The sequence below is a fragment of the Crassostrea angulata genome, chromosome 1, assembly GCF_025612915.1.
Source record: "Crassostrea angulata isolate pt1a10 chromosome 1, ASM2561291v2, whole genome shotgun sequence".
Classification (NCBI taxonomy): Eukaryota; Metazoa; Mollusca; class Bivalvia; order Ostreida; family Ostreidae; genus Magallana; species Magallana angulata.
Genome location: NC_069111.1, coordinates 6509142 through 6533745, shown reverse-complemented (window position 1 = coordinate 6533745; position 24604 = coordinate 6509142). Strand labels below are relative to the sequence as shown.

The 24604-nt window shown below is 32.6% G+C and overlaps 3 protein-coding genes across 7 annotated transcripts; 2 read left to right on the top strand and 1 right to left on the bottom strand.

Moving 5' to 3' along the window:
• Positions 1-4252: 4252 nt before the first annotated feature.
• On the top strand, positions 4253-8523 carry LOC128176913 (uncharacterized). The gene is made up of 9 exons (XM_052843437.1): positions 4253-4609; positions 4728-5060; positions 5253-5347; positions 5625-5805; positions 6190-6402; positions 6488-6817; positions 6903-7006; positions 7521-7740; positions 8208-8523. Exons 1-9 carry the CDS (start codon positions 4444-4446, stop codon positions 8315-8317), a joined length of 1752 nt encoding a protein of 583 aa, XP_052699397.1. The 5' UTR covers positions 4253-4443; the 3' UTR covers positions 8318-8523.
• Positions 8524-10534: 2011 nt separating this feature from the next.
• Positions 10535-12190, bottom strand: LOC128161916 (succinate dehydrogenase assembly factor 3, mitochondrial-like). The gene is made up of 3 exons (XM_052825227.1): positions 11991-12190; positions 11349-11469; positions 10535-11006 (listed from the first exon to the last, which is right to left on the bottom strand). The coding sequence occupies exons 1-3, from the start codon at positions 12044-12046 to the stop codon at positions 10830-10832; spliced, it is 354 nt and encodes a 117-aa protein (XP_052681187.1). The 5' UTR covers positions 12047-12190; the 3' UTR covers positions 10535-10829.
• A 1921-nt stretch (positions 12191-14111) lies between these two features.
• Positions 14112-24336, top strand: LOC128183608 (membrane progestin receptor gamma-B-like). Of its 5 annotated transcripts, none has more exons than XM_052852715.1 (2): positions 14112-14248; positions 20327-24336. In XM_052852715.1, the coding sequence occupies exons 1-2, from the start codon at positions 14208-14210 to the stop codon at positions 21318-21320; spliced, it is 1035 nt and encodes a 344-aa protein (XP_052708675.1). In that variant the 5' UTR covers positions 14112-14207; the 3' UTR covers positions 21321-24336. The 5 variants fall into 5 exon arrangements, with proteins under 5 accessions (XP_052708675.1, XP_052708694.1, XP_052708684.1 ...); XM_052852734.1 differs by lacking the exon at positions 14112-14248 and adding an exon at positions 17369-18188; XM_052852724.1 differs by lacking the exon at positions 14112-14248 and adding an exon at positions 18220-18505.
• Positions 24337-24604: the final 268 nt, after the last annotated feature.

Here is a 24604-nt window from a genome sequence, read left to right as displayed (position 1 = left end):
TTGTTTCTTCAAACCCATTAAAAATTAAGTCAAAAGGATTGTTTCTTGCATTTACATAATTCTTGCATACAAAGAAAAAGTGATAAACATCCTCTTTTTGACCACAAATACAATTGGGTGATTCAAAAATGTTTCTTCTATACAGGTCATAATTCAAAATACAGTTGTGTCTCAACTTAGTATGTAAAATATTAGAAGTGCGTTTACCAAATGAAAAATATTTTGAAGGTTGAGGAATACTTTCAGTAATGTTTTTCTTGAATATGTTGAGAGACGTTGCTTCCCTAACTTCTAATTTGAGATAATTCCATTTCCGAATGGTGTCAGGTACAAAAGATTTTTTGTTAAGTTCTAATCTGCTGATTGGAACACAATAATTTTTCGCCATTTCTTGTGAGATATATTGAGACATTTCTGTTACAGGGGGAATAATGTTGCTCAAGTACTCAGGTACTTGATTTGTATGAATTTTAAACATGGTTATTGATTTAGCCTTATTACATGTACGTCGACTAACAAGAGGCTCCCACCCAGTTTTTGTGTAGAGAGATTCTGTAGATGCTAAAATGGGTAAACCAGTAACAATCCTTGTAGCACTTAATTGAACTTTTTCTAATCCCTCCATGTCAAACATATTACAGCCGTCCCATACTACAGGAGCATATTCAAGAACTGGTCTAATAAACGTGATATACATTTTTGATAAATTAGTTCTACCTGGAGTAAACTTTAGTTTTTTCAAAAGTCCCAATTTTTTGTATGCACTGTTTACTATATTATTAATATATTGAGACTAACTTAAATCATTAGAAAAAAAGTAAACTAAGATGTTTGTGGGTTGAAACATAGTCCAGTTGACACCCTTGAAAAAATAACTTGGGAAATTCTTCTAAATGTTTCTTTGTGGAAAAAAAACCAGCCTTTGTTTTAGACGGATTAAATTTCAATAACCACTTGTCAGACCAGTCGCTGAGAATTTTCATATCATGGTTCAATACAGTTTCAATGTTTTTAGTATATAAATCACAATGCTGTAATGAATTATCATCAGTATAAAGTCTACAAAATGATAACATATTTGTTGCTACAGCATTAATTTAATAAGAAATAATAGTGGTCCTAATTCTGACCCTTGTGGAACACCAGCATTGATACATAAGGTTGATGATAACTTGTTTTTGTGCATTACCCTTTGTGTTCTATCACTTAAGTAACCTCTTAAACCATTGTAAAAGATGCCCACTTATGCCATAAGTTTGAAGTTTAAAAATTAGGGCTTCGTGCCACACCCTGTCAAAAGCTCTCGACAAATCACAAAAAATCATACAACACATTTTCCCATCTTCTATACTTTTGACAATGCTATGATATGTTTCTAATAGTTGGAATACCGTGGAATGGGCAGGCAAAAAACCTGCCTGGTATTTATGGAATACATTATTTTCGTGAAAAAAATTGTAAACATGCTTAAAAATTATCCTTTCCATAATTTTGCTGACACAGCTTAGCAGGGACACTGGTCTGAAGTTACTTGCAACAGATGGATCATCTTTCTTAAAGAGCGGTAAAACATGAGCTATTTTCGAATAATTTGGGAATGATTTTTCAATAAGTGATTTGTTAAAATGCATACTAGTACATAAAGGTTTTGAAATGGAAAATTTTGTATATTTCAACATTCTATGACTTATATTATCAGGGCCAATAGCCTTATTAACAAGCAAGATTGATATAATGTCAAAAACTTCTTCAACCTTTATTTGGATATCAGATTTTTTTTTGTTGCACATATAGTATAAATTGGGTAATGTTACGATTCGCAGATTCAATATTTGAAATTGATGAAAAATATTTGTTCAAAATTTCTATTTTATCAATATCTGATAAAGCTAATGTAGATTGTCCATTTTCAAAGAATTGCAACGGGGGTATTTCAGTTGTTGCTTTAACTTTGAATAAATATTTCACTAACTTCCAATATATTTTACCATTCCTACTACTGTCGTGCAATGCAGATTCGATATTATCGTAATAATTGGTTATAGCGTATTTTTTCGTATTATTTACTTTATTGCGAACGTGTCGAAATTTTGTCCAGTCGGCATCATTATTGGTTCTTAAAGCTTTGTTTCTTAAGCGGTCTCTACTCCTCATAGTTTTACGAAGCAGCGAGTCGGTTTATCGCGGGGGCGTATAATTATAGTTTTTTCGGGTACACATTCACGAACATATGACATAAATGTTGAAGTAAACTGTGCAACTGCCGCATCAATATTTGGAGCGCTGTTAATTGTAATATCCCAATCGCAGTTGGAAACTAGAGAGTTTAAATTTTCAAAATCTGCATCTTTATATACCCAAATATTACGCTCGTGTGCACGATTAAGTTTGATTAAGTTTAATCCTAAGCTAGAACCATTATGACGTCATAATTGTTTTGATGAATTGATCTTTTTCCCCATGATTGACAGCTTTAAACGAATCATATAGAAAATGAAATAACTTCCTGACGTTATATATATTAAAAAATGGGTAAAATAATTTTATATTCGATTTGACATCATTTAAAAGAGAATGTTAATGCCATTTTGGATAGACCATAGGCATTCTAGATATATTTCATCAATCAAAAATGGACAAAATGTCGAGATTTGTTACCATTTGTTATTTCATAGACAGTTCAAAACATGATTTTTCATTGTGTTTACCAAAATTTAAGCCCCAATACACCCAGTTAAAGAAAGCTATCGTTATTTATGAAGCATCATTCAAGGAATTTATACCTTGAATTTTATTAACCTGTAGGCACATTTCATTTACTAGATATTGACTTAAAGATAGATTTAAAGTGTATACATGAAATTTTTGGATGTAAAAAGATTTTTTCATTAAATGCACTCATTTCTTATACTGCTCAGAGGATGCCATGTCATCTACGTTCCTGAGCGCGAGATGAAACAAATTGCAAAACAATTGAAATCCTTAATATGCTTTTGAATACATGGCATGAACTTTGTATCTATACTACTATATTAAAATAATAGACTCGAATTTTTAAGCTTTAATACCGATAAATCAGAAGAGTATTGCCTTTTGTTTTATATATTTTAAACATCATTGGTACTTGAAGATTACCAATTTGTTTTTATTTTTTCTCAATCAAGCGTAGCTAATTAATAATCAGTGAAAGTTCCTCAAAAATTCCGGAAATCATCTGGATTTTTTGGATTTTACAATCTAGCGCGTGCGCAATACATTCACGCTAACGGAATCTTTAGTTTATGTTTCCACAAAATCCACAAAATCATGTGCATTAATAAACTTAGAAACGATAGTAAAAATACGTGTAAATTTTCATTGGAAATTTAATTGCTATATATTGTTCATAAACATTAATTTCATGATCCCTTATGAGAGAAATTATAGAATAACAAATATACATATTTACTTAGTACTTAGGCCTACTTTTGTCTTCGTGTAAACTATCTCTTAGGAGAGTGAAGATATAATGTATAGATTGTTTTATCGTTAAAATGAAAAAATATATTCATGTCCTACGGACCCGGTTTTACGATAGAATGCGTTTTGTGTTTTGTCTCTGTAGCAAAGAAAATACGTGTACGTTGTTGAAAAAGTGTAGAATTTTTACATTATATGGATTAAATTTTCAGATGAAAGGTATTTACAGTCAGTCTCAAAATGGTTTATTATGATTAACTTGACTGTTATTTTCAATGCTTCTTCATTAATTTTATTATATCATTAAAAAAATCGTTACGGGGCGATTCTGCAATTTTTTGTTACTGTGAGGCATTAATAATAAATGGTTACATTGAAATTAATGTTAAAACGGGCTTGGCCCCTGTGGATGTATCTATTTCGTAAATGTCCGATATGCAATGTCAACCCGTGCACGCACGGGTCAAAGTCTAGTAAGTACATATTAAACCAAAGAGTAATGATCTCTGTATCTAATATATAACTCGACGACTGACACTCGAATGTTGGTTGAATATTATAAATACCCTAAATAGACCCTAATAAAGCATTATTATCATCAAAACATGGAAACATTTTTTCAACAAATGTGGATACGCATATTCGTGACAAAGATTGGTTTTTTGTATCAAAATGAAAGTCCAAATTGTTTAAAAAGTATTTTATACAAATCAAACATTTGGAATTACAATTACTTTTATCATATGGCTTTAAATAAGTGTAGAAACTGGAGAAACCATAGCTGATTTGTATACTATAGTTTACGGGCTGAAGTCAAATCACTTAATTGACTCAGAACACCGCCGGATTTATGTAACAAGAAGACATCTAATTGATGCTGCATCACAGTCAACAATGTTAATGATTTACTACAGTTATAAATGTTCGTTAGGTAGGGCGATTCTCTGTTTACCGTGACCCATCACAGTTGTTGTAAATAACAGCATGGATAGTAAAACGACAACAAACAGTTTACCGGAAGTTTTATTTGATGGAATGACCATCCCACCATTCCCACCTTTGAGGGTCAGTGTCAGGCAGAGATTTGAAGACATCCGGGGACTTTGCACCCGTCCTGATGACGTCATTATAACCACCTATCTAAAGTCTGGTTGGTACAAATTGTTTTTATAATGAGAAATGCTATGAATGTTTTATCTTCAATTTCCATCCTACATTTATGCTTCTCTGTGCGTACCGCAAATATATATTCTTTTTATTCTTTTAAGGTTCGCATTGGGTCTGGGAAATCATCTGTATGCTTTTGCAAGGGGCAACATCTTTCGTCAAAGAGGGGAAAGGGTCCCAGTTCCTGGAGGCTTTAGATGACCTTAACCTCATCAATAAGATGACGTCACCGAGAACTCTTAATACACACCTTCCATACAGGTGGCTTCCGCGTAAACATTTGGAAAACGACGGGAAAATTGTTCATGTTGTGCGTAATCCAAAAGATGTGGCAGTGTCTATGTTTTTCCATTTTAAAGAGACTGGGGACTTCATCGGCAGCGAAAAACTAGATTTGGACGACCGTGTCAATGGCATGCTGTCTGATGCACCAAGTAAATTTCTCTTAGCTTAAGCTCACATACCCCTTCCCTCTACAAAACAGGACAAAAACAATTATCAACGTATTTAAAAGAAAAGAAAAACCCTCTTGAAAAAAATTGTAGAAAATTTAAATGTTCTCTACTCTACGTGTAATTTACGTAAATCATCGCAGATTTAAGAAGACCGTGTTTCTCTGATTTCAGACCAGCCATATGGTGGATGGTTTACATATGAGAAGGATTTCATAAAGCATTCTAAAGCAAACATTCACTTTGTACACTTCGAACGACTAAAGAGGGTTCGAAACTTTTGCACCTTTATTTCAGTCTAACAAATATACAGAATTCTCAGAATATATAAAGCACATTATTTTGTATATCGCATATTTTGACCACTTAAAAAATACTCTTGATCATGAAAATTTGAAAAATTTTAAAAAAAACATGATGATATTGAGAGTGCATTTATCTCAAATAATAACCAAAAAACAAATTTTGCCATCTGTAATCATTTACTTATATGTGCTACTTTTATAATAGATTACTACGTTTCTAAAAAAAAATTCAATTATTCAGTATCCGCTGGAAGAAATCAAACGTCTTGCTGACTTTCTCAGAGTAAGTTATTCCGACCAACTGATTTTTCACATCGCTGAGAAATGCAACTTCACCAGCCTTAAAGAAGCAGACGACACAACCAAAGTTACGACCAGAAAAAACGTTCATGGACCAAATCCTAAATCTCTTTTCCTTGACGGTAAGTTGTGTATACCTGAATTACAATAATTTAAGTATTGATAATTATTTGTTAATGTTAATCGTCGGCTTAAGGGATCGCTGATATTGTAGGTACAATTGGAAACTGGAAGGAGTATTTCACGGTGTCGCAAAGTGAACGGTTTGATGATTACTTCTGCGAACAAATGCAAGGTTGTGACTTTAAAATTGAGTTCGAATAAAGTTACCAATAGTGATTTAGCTTTTGTTCTTATTCATACAATTCATTGAAAGTCGTATAATTAGTGGAACGTACGAGTTAATCCTAATTCTCACTAGTGTATGCCTGGTCATCTTTGTTCCTGCTGATAAGTTGATGTATATTTAGAACGATAATACAAATGAAATAAACAAAGGAGCTGATAAAAGCCCTTTACCGTTGAATGCATCGATAAAGGGCATATGTCTTCAACTGGGGGTATGACTGATGGTAAGGCCTTAAAGGAAGTGGTATTTGATGGTATGTCCCTGCCACCATTTAAACCACTACGTGAGGGGGTGGAGGCTCGACTAAATGCCATCAAACACCTGGAAACAAGGCCCACCGACATTCTTCTGGCCATCTATCCCAAGTCAGGTATTTAATAACTTTGTTATTTAATAGCTTGTCAATTGTGTCGTACAATCTACAAGTACAGAAAATAGTTTCTGTACATCGATAGGCACTCACTGGGTTTGGGAAATAGTGTGGATGCTCCTTAATGGCCGAGCTGAATATATAAAGGAAGGCAAAGAGTCCCTCTTCCTGGAAGCTATGGATGATATCGGTACCATTAAATCTATGGACTCACCGAGGGTGCTAAACACAAATTTACCCTTCCGATGGTTGCCACAGAAGCACGTGGAAAGCAATGGCAAAATCATCCATGTCATTCGGAACCCTAAGGATATATGTGTATCTCTGTACTATCACTTTATAGGCAGTGGATTGTTCATGCATAGTGATGGCGTGCAGTTTGCCGACTGCTTTGAGGGACTATTTTCCAAGGAAAGTATGAATCATTATTGTGTTCGTTATATTTTGTAATTAATTTCCAACTTGCAGAACTAATGACAGAACTTTTCTCTGAATTTTAGGAAAACCTCCATATGGAGGCTGGTTTTCGTACGAGAAAGATTTTGAGGAAGCAGTTTCTAATAATTACAACATTCACGTGTTATATTTTGAAAACTTGAAAAGGGTAAGGACCATACATTTTTTAGTGTATATAGAATTGATAAAAAAAACTATACATTTTAGGGTGGATATAGAAAACTTATGCAAGGCCAACTATACATTTTTGATTTTATACACATACAGTTTATACAAGGACTATACAGTTTTGATTGTATACAGAGATTATGTAAGGACTATGCATTTTTGAGTGTACTATAAAGAATTAATGCATGCAAGGACTATACACTTTTGACTGGTATAGAATTCATGCATTCATAACTGGGTTCTTATCTACAAGGACGATAATGGTAAGGAAAAGATCGCAGATGGCGAGCGTTTAATTATTTGTCTGCGTCATTTACATACATGCATGGGAGCATGGAAAAAGCACTATTGATTTAATAAAAATATCACTCTCTGAAAACCATTATTTTATGTGTCTGTTTAGTTTATCTTTATTTATATTCTCTGTATATTCATTACTTAGTATGTGTTTTCTCTTAAGTAATTGCCATGATTATGTTTCTATTTTTAAAAAGAATCCCATGGTGGAAATTAAAAGACTAGCTGAATATTTACAAGTGCCACAGTCGACAAAACTTCTACATGAAATATCAGATAGCTGTTCATTTAATAAACTGAAAAGGGCCGACGACACTTTGAAAGAAAAGAGTAAATACAAGAAAATAGTGGTTGGTGCTAATCCCAAGTTTGAAGGCGATGTGGATAAAGTCCAGTACAATTCTTTCTTCAGAAAAGGCAAGTCAACCACTGTCAATTCCAATTTGCTCTCAAACACACAGTACCGGCATATCATCATCTAGCAATTTGTTTTATTTAAGGAATAAAGAATCATTTTTTGGGTATTATGAGGTGATAATTTTGGTCGGGGCGTGATCAAATCCAATAAAGATGGAAGGGCTTTATAATAGAATTGAACACGCACCGACCGAAATTATTACCTCATAATATGCAAAGAATGATTCCTTATTACTTATATTTACATAATTTTCAACCTTTGTACGATTAAATGTTTAAATGTAAATAAGCAAATCCCGATGGCGCCACAATTATACGTCATTTGAAGTTATTGGACTGTATAGTTCAAATCGATATACGTAGTGTTATCACAGGCAAAGAAACTGAAAAAATGTAAATATATTTGTTTCTTAGCACGTCAAATATACATTATGAAAGGAATTGAGTTTTTCCATTCGATTTTGCAGGAGAAATAGGAGACTGGAAGAACCACTTTACAGTTACACAAAATGAACGTTTTGATGAACTGTACAGAAAGCAGATGGTAGATTCCAAACTAACAGTATATTATGAATAATCCAAGATACGCTGTTCAGCGAGGAACTATTGTACAGAGGTATACAAGCATCTCGTTTTTATTGCAGACATTGCTAGACAATTGTACATATACGACTGCTGACCAAATACTTCGTGGACAATCGAGTTTTTTGTCATTTTAAACATATTTATATATACATGTACATCATGTATACCATTGGCGGATCCAGAGGGGGGGGGGGGTTCCGGGGGTCGGAACCCCCCCTTTCTCTGGGACATATAATTTTTTTTTGAAAACTTGTAATGCCTATTTAAAGGCAATTGTCCCCATTTATAATATAAATACTGTAATTATTTCAAGTAAATGCTTTTAAAATTGCTAATTTAAAGAATTTTTTACAACGCACCGTAATTTACATGTAAATGTATTTCTTATATGAAAAAACCCTAACGATTATTTTTTATCGAAAAAGGTACTCCCCATCAGCATCCAGTGCTCACATCTTTGAGTAAACATGTGGAAAATTTAGAAAAAAATAAACTAAGCAGTGTCGCTAAGAACACAGATTTATAATAACATCTCTAACATCTACAATGTATTGTCTACTCTATTTCGTTAAAAAATGGATTATAGTTAATTTTATGCAAGTTATGCTATTTTTCTGGAATGCTAGCTATACCGTACCTTCATACCCACATGAAACACAAAAGAAAGCCCTTTTTTGGTTTTTTTCCAAGAATCGGAAATTATGTTACAAAATACCGTGTAAGGGGTTTATATATAAACCATTATGAAAATGCACAAGTTTTCAAAACTTTCCTGAATAAGATCGCATCTGTACAAGTGCCGGGAGATGTGGCGCACCCATTATACAGAGGTCACATCAAGTTCCCTGGGACGACTATTGCTTGTACAATTGTATTTCACATGTTCCATCTATTCAGCAGATAAACTATCCCCATTTTTGTCATATCCTATCATTTAGACCTTTATTTAAGAAGGCAACCGATAGAAATCAAAGTCAATAAATAGTTTAGAATTTAACCATCAAAGACATAAAAAATTTTTACCAAAAAATTCATTTTTATAATAGCTTGTCGTAATAAGTCTGAATTATTTTTGGTTTCTTACTGTTTCTTTCTATTAAGCATAGCATAGACACACGTTCTCATTGCTGTAAACTTGGGGTTTTTTTTAAAGGCTGGAAATTATGCAAATCTTCCTTACCTAAACCAAAACGCTCAATAATGCAGTGCACTCTGATATTAAAATAGATGTGAAATAGATATTGATGAGATAAATGTTCATTAAATTTACGCACGGAAAACGTTCAAAAGGCCTTGTTTATTGACAAATAATGTATTTTGCATGTATTGATTTTCATCAATTGGAACCCCCCCTTTTCAAAATTGCTGGATCCGCCTCTGTATACCAATGTGTTTGTCATAAAATTTCAAATCCAACTAAAGTGGTTTTGAATGTTTTCCCCTAAAATTAGTCAAAAATAATAAATGTATCTAAGGTTCACGGAAAAAACGCGCAATTGAAGTTTTAGATATGAATATTTACAGTTTATATAAACATGTAAAAATATCAAACTCTTGTTGTGAAGAAGTTAGTATTGTGTCTGTCATTTTCATACGTCAATTAAAGATGTCTTTAAATGAGCAGAGGATTTTTGAAATAAATATTACAGCAAAACGTCTCTTTAAAAACGCCATGAAAAGCGACGTCGGCTGACCGCATGGAGCAGCAAGTCATCATCAAATTTTGTGTCAAATTTGGAAAAAAAAAGATCAAAATGAAACAAATGGTGGAAGAAACAGAAAAAACATCGAATTTGTTTAAGATCACTTATCTACGAATGACACAAGCGAGTTTCTGTTGGAGCGTGCGATTGTACCCTTTAATCAAACAGTGAATGCAGCAAAAATCAGTCAGGTTAACCAAAAACTACAATGCTACACTAAAATCGTTCCTACAACTCAACATCAGACTAGGTTGTGCAACCTATAAAATATGCAATGTACATAAAATGATAACTCCCAATTTAAGAATGTACGTTGCTCTGATTTTTATACATATACATTATTATACTCTATATTAAAATATAATATTTCCTGAAAATGGCATCTCTCATTTTGAATAAAATTACAGATGTCCACAAACTTTTTGGACAACCCTCGTATATTAATCACATATATCTTCATCTTTACTGAATACACTAAGAAATTAATCAGCATACAAAATATAAAATAATGAATTTTTTCATTTATTCAAAACTGTTTCAAAAACTCTTCATCATCTTCCTTAATTCTTGTATCCATTCATAACAACGTTTGTCACACTTTGGCCTGTGTAGAGAAATGACCAGAGCCTTGTAAGAACTTGAATGTAGTGTATTCTGTTAAACACTGTGGATATGTCTGTTGTTTTCAATCACTGCCAATTCATGTTTTGATACATGACACAAGACATATTTCACACATGCAAAGTTGGTTTTTTTTTCAATTCAGTCAATAGACACATTCTTCCACACACTGTTTCTGTGCTAGCTTTGTGAACCTCCATTCCCTTCAGTGGGATTCTTAATAGCTTTATGTAATTCAAGCAATTGTTCAGCCTGGTCATCATTAAAATAGTCCACAAATTCCCCACTTAAATGTGATCCTACATGCTGTTCTTTGTTTGGTTTTGTAACTTGTTTTCCTAGTGTTAAATAATACTTCTGAAAAAAAAGAAGATTTAAAATCATACAATATGCAAATACTCTAAAAAGACATTTTTTTTTGTAACTTCCTCACTCAGAAGGATTGAACTACTGACCAAATAACCTGATTTTTGATTTTATTTTTTTTTTTACAATTTTAGCAAATGTACACCATGTACACATAAAATCTACATTGAGGATGAACTTCAGATAAAATTTACTGTTGTAGTCTGTTTATCTGCATTAATAAGCAGATAATATTGTATATTTTAAACATATATATATATATACACATTCATTCAATAAATTTTTTTAATCTAACACATATATTGAAAAGGGGAAACAATCATGGATACTTACAGTCCATTCTTGCATAAACATGTGTGCTTCTGCTGGGTTGACTTGTTTGTGGCGGCGGAATTCATCTTTTACATATTGGTCTCCTAAAGCCCTCATCTCCAAAGGTAGACTACGATGCAATCTACAAATAATAAACACCAAAGAAATGATGCAGGCCTCAACAATTTTGCATTAAGTCATCCCAGTCTGTAAAAACTCGATAAAAGAATATGATGTTTTATAGATAAACAACTTTGTTAGCAGTTAGTCTATATAATACTAAGGAGAAATTTTTCATTATCATATGCATTTCAAAAGGTTTTTTTTTATCATTCTGTTTACTATATATTGACTATGTTGACCCCATTCGCTAACAATCTGAATATTTGAAGTACAGTAATTTTCTTACAGGTACAGTTGGTGATTATTTAACACACTCCAGTTTCCAAGATATTTAAAATTTCTTGAATGTTTATTTCGCTCAAACCATATCAATGGTTACAGTACATGAGGTACAAAACAACAAAAATATTTACAAATGTACAAATGCAATTACTTCTAAAGCAAGGAAGAGTGACAACCTCATTCTGTAGAAAAGTGTCTTTTTAAACATACAGAATTAAAGATGTTTTCATCAACTTCGTAAGAGCTGAAATACTGTACCTTAAAATGGCTTTATACAATAGCCTTACTCGTGACACGTGCTCCAAAGATGACATTTCGTTTTTTTCTTTAATTAAGATCTTTAATAAGATTTAGCATTCAAAACACATGAATATATCAGACATCTAGTAAATAAGTAATCACAATATCATAATGATTTTCTCGTTTATATAACACAGGAAACGATTATCATCTAACTAAACTACAAATTGTGTGCGTACAAACAAAAAACATCCGGGTTGGATACGGTGGTCTGTTTCACTTACTTTTTATTTAATTGATCAGTAAAGAAACCCTTTTAAAATATGATTTTACCATTAAAAGATGGTTACCTTTATTTTTTCAGCTTTAAAAAAATGTAAAAAAAAAAAAAAAAACAAACCAAAAACAAAAACAAAACAAATTTGATACTTGTAATCTTTTTTATAAATACATGTATATATGCCGATTGGATATAATAACTTGGAAACTGTAACAGTAGTTGCTTGATTGTATATATGAACATGTATATATGCATGTCTGTAGAATGCATGGTTAAAATAATGAGCACTGAAATCAGAGACATAATTTATGTCTCTGCTGAAATAAAGCAAATTGATTTTTCAGCGGAAACTTCAGGATTTTTTTTTATATTAATTTTATTTTCATAATTATTACAATGAAACCAAGAAACAAAGTGACTGTTTCTAGCACTATGCTTGCAACTTATATATTATCAGAAACACGTTTCGGTGTTTACCCAAAAAGTAAGGTTCAAAAATATTTTTCCACTTTGACCAATCATTGTCAAATTTTCAATTTTCGCATGATTTATTTGACATACACATATCTTTGAATGTATATTCATACATGTATATTTGAAATAAATGTGTTGTAAGAAAGTAAGGGATCTTCTTTTTTTTCAAACTGTTAAAAATATACTGTTTGGTATACAAAAATATAAAGTTAACAACTTTGTTACCCTCATTTAGAGGTATTATACCAAATATGACATACGTAACATTAAATCAGTGGTCATAGCGGTATAATACCCAATAATGACAATGTTCAAAGTGTTATAGTAATAAAATTGATATTATTCAAGCAGAATTCGGGGGGTTTGATATCATAACATTGAATGAAACGTGGCTGGACCACAATACTAACTCCGAAGATTAATAATTCAGGGTTTTCAAGAACCAATGAGTCTCCCAATCTTAGCGATAATGATAACAAATACATTTTTTATATGGTTCAAAAATTTATCATCGACATTAAATGATTTCAGGGTACCTAGTGTAACCTCGACACTTTTTCTACTTAATTATATTCTCTTAATACGTATAAAAGCATCTAGGATATCATCTTCCCAAGTCAAGGGTTTCTGATCCGCATAGCTTCTCACAAAGTTTGTAAGAAGCTATGCGGGTCAGAAACCCTTGACTTGGGAAGATGCTTGGATATATTTATACAGGGATGTATTACATACATGTATTTCCTTTGGAGTTTTACTTCAAATTGTTCTGAACATGATTGTAATGTTTTTCTTATAGTATATAAGTTTTCTGGTTCATTATTCAATCATACATACATGTAATTTGCACTTTTCATATTTTTTCTTATCTAAGAGACGGATTTGTATTTAAGCCTTTTGCGTGGCTTGTTTCCCAATCTTATTAATGTACTTTATGCCAAATACATATACCTGCTATTGTGAAATATCAATAAATATTGTTTAAACTAAACTAAAACCCATATTCAATTTCTTGAGATATATATATATATATATATATATATATATATATATATATATATATATATATATATATATATATATATATATATATATATATATATATATATATATATTTTTATAAATTCAAACTGAAAAGTTTAAAAACTGTCTCTTTAGAAATTATTTTACATCTGAAAATTTTATATTGATCATACATGATATGCTAACCATCCCTGTCTTGTAAAATAATAAAACTGCATTTTGAAAACTGTAAATAATCTCATAAAGAAAGAAATTAAGATAAGATTTAACAGGGGGTGTAAATAATGCAAGGATGAACATGATAAAACGATATGTCATTTAGGATCTTTTTCGGATATTAGCTCTCCTGACGTTTAGTTGCCAGATTTCGGTATTTAGACATACTCATTGGTGCAGATACACGCTGAGAGTTTGGCGTGTAAAATCATCAACTTGACCTCACGATGGACTTTATTTAGCGAATGTTTATAATGTCAAACCCTAAGGAAAATCCGATGGATAGGTAGGTGGTCGCTTGCACTTGTACTGATCTGTTATTGCGTGTTATTTTGACGGCTTAATTTGCATGTGCGGTCAACACGTCGTTTAAACATTAAATATGCAGGAAGTTTATCCATTTGGATGCTTATATATATTAGGAATTTTGTGTGTGAATTTAACATTTTTATTTAGTTATTATTGGAAGGATGGTGAGAAACTCTTGAAAATCTCGTATCTCGATCCAAAGTTGATTCTTCAGCCACACCCAAATTTTGCAACGAACTGTCATTACTGATGAATGTACAGATTGATCTGTCTCAATTTTTTGATAATAGGAACTGCAGCTAAAGTTATGCCAGTTTTATGTGTTCGCAGTTTTAGAAACCTTATGTTATTATGATGGTCACAGGGTTGGCCAGGAAATACCAGTGCTGGGAATTACCGGTGGTAAATACCGGTATTTCCCGTCGTAGTTACTACTACTGATTTTCACTAAACTGGGAAATACAAATTTTTAATCTTAATTTCTTTAATTTGTTCAATGTAAAACGTATGTCTAGGAACAATAAGCATCAAAACACAATTTAGCATACTTTGCTATTTCACTGTCAGTTTATGAATCTTAAATTCACCATCACCTATTCCCAAAGACTGCAATAGCTGCTAAAGTACAAATGTTGGTCCATCTTTTTGAACCCCAAGTTTTGTGTTTTACAGGTTTATAATTCAAAGCATAAAATAAACTGTTATAATTACTGTAGGTGTTACAAGTAACAAGTAAATAATCACACATGTTGTTTTAATGAATAATTGACTCTTGACAGTTTTGTGCTCCTGTTTTGGGGAGATATATTAATACTATTATTGTGATTAATTGGCTTCTTCTTCGGTGTGTTGCAAACTGAGGTAGTGACACAGTCACACTTTAATTTCCATAATTTTCTTGGCTCATTTTCGCATACATCAAATAACTAGAAAACAGAACATGGTCACTCCTATTATACTATGTCCCGAGTTTTTGTTTCCACCACTTTTCGCTTGATATTTCAATAATGATAAATACCTTTGTGCTCAAACTACGTTCATCCAATATTGAATAATATGAAATTTGTCCAGATTATCTGTTTTGAAATGCCCCCTCTACCGCTTCAGGTTTCAAAAGACATCCCAAAATAAAAAGTCTACGGATATTTTGCATTGCATCAGCCATTAATAAGCTTGGACGATAACGTTGAAAAATTGCACGAGGTGTCCCGAGTACTTCTGAATGGAGAAAAGGTGTAAACATTTCTCATTACAAAACTCCGTAAGAAATTTGTTTTCATTCCTGCGAAATTTTATGAGTGAAAAGGGATAATTTGTCAATGAAGATATCTTGGATATTTTCCATTTCATTGATTTCAACTGTACTTCCATCACAGCCTGACAGGTATGTGTATATTTATTAAAAATCATCAAAAAGTGACGGAAGCAATAACTTAGGACAGCCTATAGATGACAAAGCCCTGCATGATTGTGGAGTTTGGGGGGGGGTGCTCTGGATTTTTAGATAGATTTTGCTGCATTATTAAAAATAAAGATAAACTTGTTTTTGCCCTGTCTGTCTCGTTTAAATTATCGATAAACTTAATATATGCCACAGATATGTATGGCTGTCACCATGGTCACCGATTGGGGTACTGTGTGAACCACTGACCACCCCACATTTACTGTCTACACAGGGTACCTGTGTTATTTTGTATTCTAGAAGTTTTGTTTTTTTTTATTTGAACATTTTTTATTATGCAAATATACATTTACATTTTACATAAATGGATTAGGCAGCAGGCAATGCCTATGTAAGCCTAGAAGTATTTGAAATCAATGGATGTTACCTTCCAACACAGTCAATTTAGATCACAAGTTTGAGATTAGGAGACTAGGGGTATGGTTCTTAAGAATCCAGAAGTTAGATCTACAATTACCGGTAATCAAATTTGTACTGAAGATCCAGGTGCACTTACTCAATTGCACAGTGACATCTCATAGCACCCTACAGAATGTCGAGTCTAAATTTAGTCAAACTCAGTCAGGTTGAAAGTTTAATCTATTCAACGCCGTCTTTTCAATGAATGATCTATATACTATGAGTAATGTAGGAATTAACAGTAGATGTTGATATAATATACTGTGGTTTCATCAATATTCGTTGAATACCAATTTTCGTGGATTTCGTTTTTAAGTTGATCCACGAAATTAGATGTTCATTGAAATGCAATTTCTATTAACATTTTGTATTGATGGGGTCGTTGGCCACGAATTTACATATCCTTGAAACTGTAATTTTCACTTTATCCACGAAAATTGATACCCTTGAATATTAATGAAACCACAGTAAAAGACCACTCCGTCCACTGCTCCATGTTTGTCTTATAATGAATGTCCTTGTTTAGGTCATCCAAAGACATTTTTAATATAGCACAAAAATACAGCAATAAATGCATGTATCTACATTGTACATACATATTAAATTATATATACCTATATGTTTATTTTTCAAGGAGAGGATATTTTTAATCACAAAATTTTTTTGTCAGTATTTGAGGTGGTTTCAAAATTTGCAGTACCTGCAAATAAATTCTATGATCACCAAAAATCTAGTGCTGTTTCACATCCAAAGTAGGAGTGCCAGGTCTCCTTAGAACATTGATGACGGTGTTGATGTTAACAAGGGTACAGAAGATTGGTATCTTTTTTTCTGACAAGGTTGTGAGGAGACCAAGTAGTGATAGAGTTTACACGTGTTACTGGTTCGTGTGGGTGGAGACATAGAACTTGTCATTATAACACACACGACTCTGACTTGTTATCCAACACAGCAGTCCTAGCTATTAGCACTCTTTAGTTTTATTGCTGTATACTTGCTTCAGATGTAAATTATGGAGGTAATGGCTCGTATTATGTGGACATTGTTTCATTGCACAGAGCATGAAATAGTGAGATATGCCAAGATTTCATATTTCCGGTTCCAGAACTAGCTGATCGATGCCATCTCTGATGTTCAAATAACAACAGCTCAAGTTTCCACAAACTGAATATCTTAATGTGCATAATATTAAGATTTCATTAAAAGAAAAAAATAGACTCCTCGATATACTGATGTCTTGCAACAGATGAATAGGAAAATTGGCCCTAACCTCCACACCCGCCTATTTTTAAAGAACAATTACCAAAAAAATCTGTTTCTTTTTGTATAATTTATTGAAGAAGTGGCATAGAATTACCCATTATATTTTATTAAGTTTTATTTTAGGTTAAGAGCTGTTGCTCAGGTTGATTGGCCGGTCTACCTAAATTTTCTGTATAGAGCTGCAGTCAAGCGCAGCTTTAGCCATTCTTCTGCCATAGTGGTAGATATAAGATATCCCAAACTTTGAATTAAAACTTAACACAAAGTCAGCCATACTCTAATGAAAGGGTGTTGCTCATCTGAAGCATTAGAGTTCACAAAGAATAACCTCAGTCAGCAGTAGTGTCACTATTTTAGTTAATATTGTTTTAGAAGAATGAGGGAGTCTTATTCTGAATTAATTGTCAAAGGGTATAGATCGTCGGCAAAGTAAATCTTGACATATAATATTATTATTATTGAAGTGATTAGTACATGACAGTGGGAACTAGACCATACATTAATGACATCATCTCATTGATTGCACAGCAGTCAAGGCGGTCTGATTGAATCGTCACTGGAGATATCTAAATATTTGTCCAGCGCTGTATTGTTTGAGAATTGATCAGGTGCGTTTTCTGTCAATAGAAAGTCTGTAATGTTAATTGTCATCTTCATAAAGGCGGGGTAGGATTACTGACCTAGATCCATGAGAGAATTTAAATTTCACCCAGGAACTGGCAACCTTTTGTATGGTTTCTCCACTTTCTATGTAATTGTACCATAACATGTGATTTCAAGAGCATACACTGATGTAAGAGCTCTTCTTCGTAATTTGTTTGAAATTTTTTTGTGTATATTTAAATTGTGATGTCAGCTGTGACAACTTTCTGTATTCAGGTATACAGTTGAGTATATATACCTATAGGGATTTACATGTGCCAGGTAATAAGCTGTGTTTTCGGCTGTATTGTGGTGACACTATATTATGGCAACCCTCACTTGAATGCTCCATTAGATTCCAATAAAATCACTTGGCTTGCATTTTTTTTCTTGATTTGACATTCAGGGAAGCATGAATCTGTTAATTCCTAATTTTGCTGGATTGTTTTGATTGCTGGAAAGAATGGGGTAAGAATGATATAAATAATATTAAAATCAACACTTATAGGACCTAGAGTCAAATAGATTGCTTATTACCACTTAAATATGTATGAGTATTCTTCTGCTGTCCTGTAATGAGTCAACTTTAAAGCTGCATTTTAAAATGACACTTGTCGTGTGTTAACATTCTTTGCTAATTTGTCACACTCATGACCAAAGCAAAGCGCTGGCTGAAGGTACCCCAGGCTTTTTTTTAATGTTTTCAAGTAAAACAGTTATTATCTGCCGAGTGTAAACTGTTAGACTCGTATCACCAATGAGAGAAGTGGGTTAGATGTTAAGATGACAGGATACTACATGATCAACAAATCAGAACTCCTTTCTGAGTTGTTTCCTCAGTAACCCTGCCATACACACGACTTATGTAAGTATTTACTGGTGTTATATCATTTGTATGAGTTGCACTGGAATGCCTGTTGATCTCTCAAGTGAAACTGTTGACAAAAATTCAGAATGTTTGTGGAAGTTGAAGCGTGAAATCTGGAATTTGATTGATAGTGTTTGCAGGTATTCTTTCTTTTATAGAGACGTATATGTCTGATAAACCTACCTGGTGAAAGGATATGGATTTGTTTTAGAAGTAAATGTGTCAGTTTCATAAAATATTCTATTTATTCATTATTTTAATTACTCAGAGGAAATTAAATCATGTGATACTAGACAAGGAAGATAAATTCTGCCCGACACAGGAGGGGGCATCGTCTATACAGCCGGATGTTATTTAAAAATGCTTCAATTAATCATCTTAGATAAAAAATTGTGAAATGTGCTTTGAAATATGCTGTAGAATTAATTTACAGATAACAGTTGTCAATTTTTACTCAGTTAAGTATTTCTTAACAAGAGCTATAACTGCAAAAACTTGATTTATTCTGTAATTAGTTTTAATTTACATCTTTGTATATCATCACATGACAATAAATTATCTATTTAAAATGAAAAACAGATGTGCTACATTGAATGGCAAACATTAATTGGGCATAAATCCTCAAAGTTAAGCTGTTACGTATGTGTAAGAGATACTAAAATGAGGAATTTGATCATTTTGTATGGATTGTAGATCTATTAGATAACTTATAGACATGAATCATTTAACTACATGTATCACTGCACCTGAAATATTGACAAACATTTTCAAACAGTTCAGGACCTGGCCCTGATCTTGTTATCTATTGATTCAATAACTTGTTTTCTCTCTCTAACTCTAACATTTGCTCATCTCAGTTTGAAAAAACACTGGTTTCACTCTCCGTGGAATTTGCTTCTCGATTCTTCTGCTTCCATTCTTTTAACATGGATACACAGATACCCTAATGAAACAGCGTGATTTAATCATCTAATGTTTTACGTTTAATCAGCGAGATCTAGCCCAGACTGACTAGAGACAACTACAGAGAGAGTTATATGTACCTATTGATTTCATATTTTGATGTGATGCCAAAGCTTTAGAGAACTAACATTGAGAGACTGTTTATGCTTCAAGGATTTGATGAACATATTATTTACTTCACTTTTCATTGATGTACGTAAAATCAATTAATGAAGCATTAGAATGGTTGTGTGGATAACAGAGAGTTGTGATTGATTAAATGTAGCCATTATCCAGCATTCATTATTGTAAGAACTTAAATGAAATTTATCTTATCAATACATGTATATCTATAAACTTTGTTTCTTTTTCAGCATTAGTATACATTTGCTTGTATTGGTAGACAGTATAAGAATTCTTCGTTATTACTACAGAATTATGATTTACCAATATATATAGAAGTGGTGTTCTTTTTCCAGGGAGAAGCTGACCAGGATGGCTCCGGTCGGACTTTCCGGTCCCACCTACAAGGTCCACCAGGTTCCAGAACATTTCCATGAGCATTTCATCATTAGCGGCTACCGCCACCCTAAGAGCACCCCTTTTCAGTGCATCCTCAGTGTGTTTGATGCCACCAATGAAACCCTCAACTTCTGGACTCATTTCCTGCCGTCCTGGTATTTCCTTTGGATCTTGCGTGACCTCTCGGATACGCTGGATTTCAAGCATGATAGCTACACCTGGCCACTGCTCGCATACATGTTTGTGTGTATCATCTTTCCCTTGGCCAGCGCTACAGCCCACACCTTCAACACAATGTCAGACTTGGCCAGACATATCTGTTTTTTCATGGATTACGGTGCTCTGAGTATTTTCAGTCTTGGAGTTGCCATAGCCTACAGAGCATATTGCTTCCCTTCGGATCTGAGGAACACTTGGTTTGGACACCATTACACTGACATGGCCTTAATTAACAGTGTGATATGTACCATCGCCTCCTGCCAAACCCGCTTCATGCCTCCCAGCACCTTGAGAAAAGTCATGCGCCTAGGTGCCTTTGCTTGGCCCTACTGCTATGACAGTATTCCCATCTTGTACCGTCTCTTTCTCTGTAATCCACACGAGTGCCTGCTTCAGTCACAGTTCATTCATGCGCGACAGTTTGTGTTTGCTCTCCTTGCTGCATTTCTGTACGCAAGCCATCTTCCGGAGCGACTTAACCCTGGCCGATTCGATATCATAGGCCACAGCCACCAACTGTTTCACGTGTGTTCTATTCTAGGAACCATGGACCAAATGCAGGCCATTCTGTATGACATGAAGGCCCGTCGAGCCGAGCTGTCAGAGAGCGGCTGGGAGTACAGCTCCGCCTGGAGTACCATAGGCGTGATTCTGTCCGTCATGGCCGTCAATAGCCTCATCATTGCCTTCTTCTCCGTCAAATTAAAATTGATTTTCAAAAAATTTAAGTAGATAAATATTTAATAATTATCTTGTTAGATTAATATAAGTGAATTACATGTATGTAGGTGGGTTTTTTTTTTTTACCAGAGTTCAAAACAGACAGGGTGTTTCTAGTTCTCAAACTGAAGCAAAATTATATACCATAAGCAGAATCTTAATTTTGATGATCATATTTAAAGAAAGTAATGATTTTGGAATTTGTAATAGATGTTTTATGGGAGTTTGAAAACAAAGCACATGTATAAATTGACTTGTTAATAATGTTAATATAAAATGTTTCACATACCTACCAGCCCTTCTGTTTGCAGGTTGACTGGTTGTATTACAAAGAAACACTGTCTTTGTTTTAATTGGTCAATCTGGAATTTTTTTAGAGGATAATTATGATATTTAAACTCTAATACGGACCAATATTGAATACATATTGTATTTTTTATATTTCATTACGTTTTTGTAATCATACCGGTAATAAGAATACAATGTAAGATTATAGTTCAAATGAGCTGTATGTACATATACTTCAAACTAGTGCTATATTGAATTTTTACATGTATCTACAACATAATTGTGTGTGACTGTTTGTATGTACCTATATGTTTTGGACATTTTGTTTTACGGTAATTACAAGTTCATCAAATTTGAAACAAATTTGGAGGGACATTCCATTGAAAGTGTAACACCGGTTGATACTTATGTAATTCCTAATATTCTGGTGGACAACATCATAAACATTTCATCGGTTACTGTAGTATATGCGCTGGTATCAGCTTCACCATGTCCACAGGAAAATGATTAAGCCTAGTAGCGGAAGGCATTGTACTGGTGCATTCATTCCATGTCTGACCACTGTTTTACTTAAAATGAACTGGTAATTGTAGATTAAAGACCAAATCATGCTGCAGTGCTATAAAAAAAACTGTGATATATGTCTTGTAATTGCATGATATTTTTTTAATTTAAAGAAGAAAACAGTTTGAGTTTTCAGATTACCATTCTAGAAATTTACTGATTATAGAGGTATAGAGTGGTAGAAAAATATTTTTGATGTGGTCACCACTTAGAGTTCAATCCTCAAAGCTACAAGTAATATTGTTAATTTGCATAATATGTAGTCAAATAGCCACTCAGTGTTTCATTGATGCACCCTGCAATCTCACAATGACATCTCTGTTTTACTGCCATTGTTTTGTTTGTTCTATATAATTGTAAAGATACCAGTTTGTTATTCAAGGTATGAAACTCAAATTCTGCATTTTCCAATAGTTAAACTCATGGTCATGCAATTCTGGTCATTTTTTAAAATTACACCAATGTTTTCACAACTCATTTTGACTAATCAATAACAGCTGATATTTGTAGTTTTCTCTTATTATATTATGTGGGTATGTTTGACTTTTTTCTACTTTTTCTACTAATGTTTATTTATATCATCTGTGTTCAAACTTTGAAGATATTTTTGACACCTGATATTGTTATCAAAAGTCAGGGTTATCTCACTTTTATCATCTCATAATATACTAGCTGGGCTATTAAACATTTTGAGGAATTTGGGGGGAAAAATATTTAACACCTACAAGTGAATATGTAGGGGTTTTCAAGAGTAAACTAGATTATGTACATGTAAACATTTCATTTGGACTGTTCAAGATATTGTCCCTAATTTATCATAGTTTTCACATTGTGAAGTTGACTGAGGAATTGTATGTTGAAATTTCTGTGGTGCTTTTCTTTGTATTATTCTATATGGAAGGTATTGAACTAAAAAATATATTTTCATACAAACAATTTACTTATATTTTTACATAAGCAAAAACATTAATTCTTTAGAATACAAGTTCTTTTTATTAATTTCACCACCAAGATATATTTTCCACATCTATATGGTTATGTAATTATTCTTATTTATTTCAAGAAAATTAAAAGCAAATTAGAAGATAAATTGTACATGTTAAATCACCTTCACTTGAACATTATTTAACTGATCAGCCAATCTTAAAATATTGTCATATCAATAGAAATATAGATCAATAGCATGATAATGTTTAAAAGTGCTTTGCAAAGAAAAGAATAACATCAGCTCATATTTAAATCTGCTATAATGTTATAAAAATACATAGAGTACAGAGTTAACCAATAATCTGTTCAATTTTTAAGATGAGTTTTACGTACATCACAAAGGCAAAACATAACTCACACAGATACATAACCTCATTTGGTTTTAAATTCATACTGGTAATCATGGCAAAGTTTTGCATATCATACTGATGGAATTTATCCCACTATGTTTGGTATTCCAGATTTATATCAATTTATAAACCAATGCCAAAACCCAGCAAACCGTTATTTTGAAACCAGAAGATACCTATCAAGCAAAAAATATGAATGTTGAACAATTTCTAAATGTATTACATATACATAAGTATTTTATAATTAAATAAATAATATATAAAGTAATATAAAATATTTTAATAATTTATTAATTTAACATTTAAGAAACGTACTTGGCGGTATTTTCTGTTAAAAAAACCCAAATTGTTTTTTATGTACTAGGCATTTACAGAAATGACTAAGTAGTATGACTTAGCTTTATTATAAAATCTTGTTCCAGCTAATTTAATTTTTTGTTAATTCTGCATTTATCATTCAAAGTCATTAATTATTTTTTTTTAGTTTATAGACCAAATATCTTGGTGTTTATATCTTGTCTTTTTTTTTTACAATACTAAAATAATGTTTTCATGAGTTGTAGTGGGAGGCAATTTAAAGCCTAATATCATGTTAAACTTGGATATTTTTCTGAGAACACGTCTTGTTTATGTGTGCAATGATTTATCATTTTTTATGTTCTTCACTGTTTTTGGCACCATCTATAATTTTGGAAGTCTGCAATGTTTCTCCTTATATACAAATAGTTCAAGCTTATTCGTTATGCTTTTATATACACATAAAAACACATCTTCTATGTTATATTTTGTTTTGTTCTTGTACGACATATATATTATTGAAAAATAAATTTTTAAAAGAATTGGTTGGGTTGTTTTTTTGTGTTGGTTGATAACATTTGTAAATTGATATGTAGTGTATTCTTAATTGTCAATAGAGATGGTTAATTCTAATTTTTTAAAGAAAGAATAGGTGTACAATATTGAGGATTCCACAGATTTTACATACAGTCAAACCTCATTAATTTTTACAGAGAGAAATCTTCAAGATATTTGAGGATCCAAGTTATTTAAGTTAAAGAAGTATTTAAAGGAGAGGATCACTTGGACATATACATATATGTCCATGGT

Bases quoted from the DNA above. Each gene is read 5' to 3' on its own strand.
- LOC128161916 (XM_052825227.1), bottom strand. From the start codon at position 12,046: ATGTCATCTTTGGAGCACGTGTCACGAGTAAGGCTATTGTATAAAGCC. The intron at 11,470-11,990 runs GTACAGTATTTC...TATTATTTGTAG, and splicing joins TTGTATAAAGCCATTTTAAG to ATTGCATCGTAGTCTACCTT. The intron at 11,007-11,348 runs GTAAGTATCCAT...CTTTTTTTTCAG, and splicing joins TGTTTATGCAAGAATGGACT to AAGTATTATTTAACACTAGG.
- LOC128183608 (XM_052852709.1), top strand. From the start codon at position 18,933: ATGAGTTGCACTGGAATGCCTGTTGATCTCTCAAGTGAAACTGTTGAC. The intron at 19,046-20,326 runs GTATTCTTTCTT...TTCTTTTTCCAG, and splicing joins TTGATTGATAGTGTTTGCAG to GGAGAAGCTGACCAGGATGG.
- LOC128176913 (XM_052843437.1), top strand. From the start codon at position 4,444: ATGGATAGTAAAACGACAACAAACAGTTTACCGGAAGTTTTATTTGAT. The intron at 7,007-7,520 runs GTAAGGACCATA...ATTTTTAAAAAG, and splicing joins ATTTTGAAAACTTGAAAAGG to AATCCCATGGTGGAAATTAA. The intron at 7,741-8,207 runs GCAAGTCAACCA...TCGATTTTGCAG, and splicing joins CAATTCTTTCTTCAGAAAAG to GAGAAATAGGAGACTGGAAG.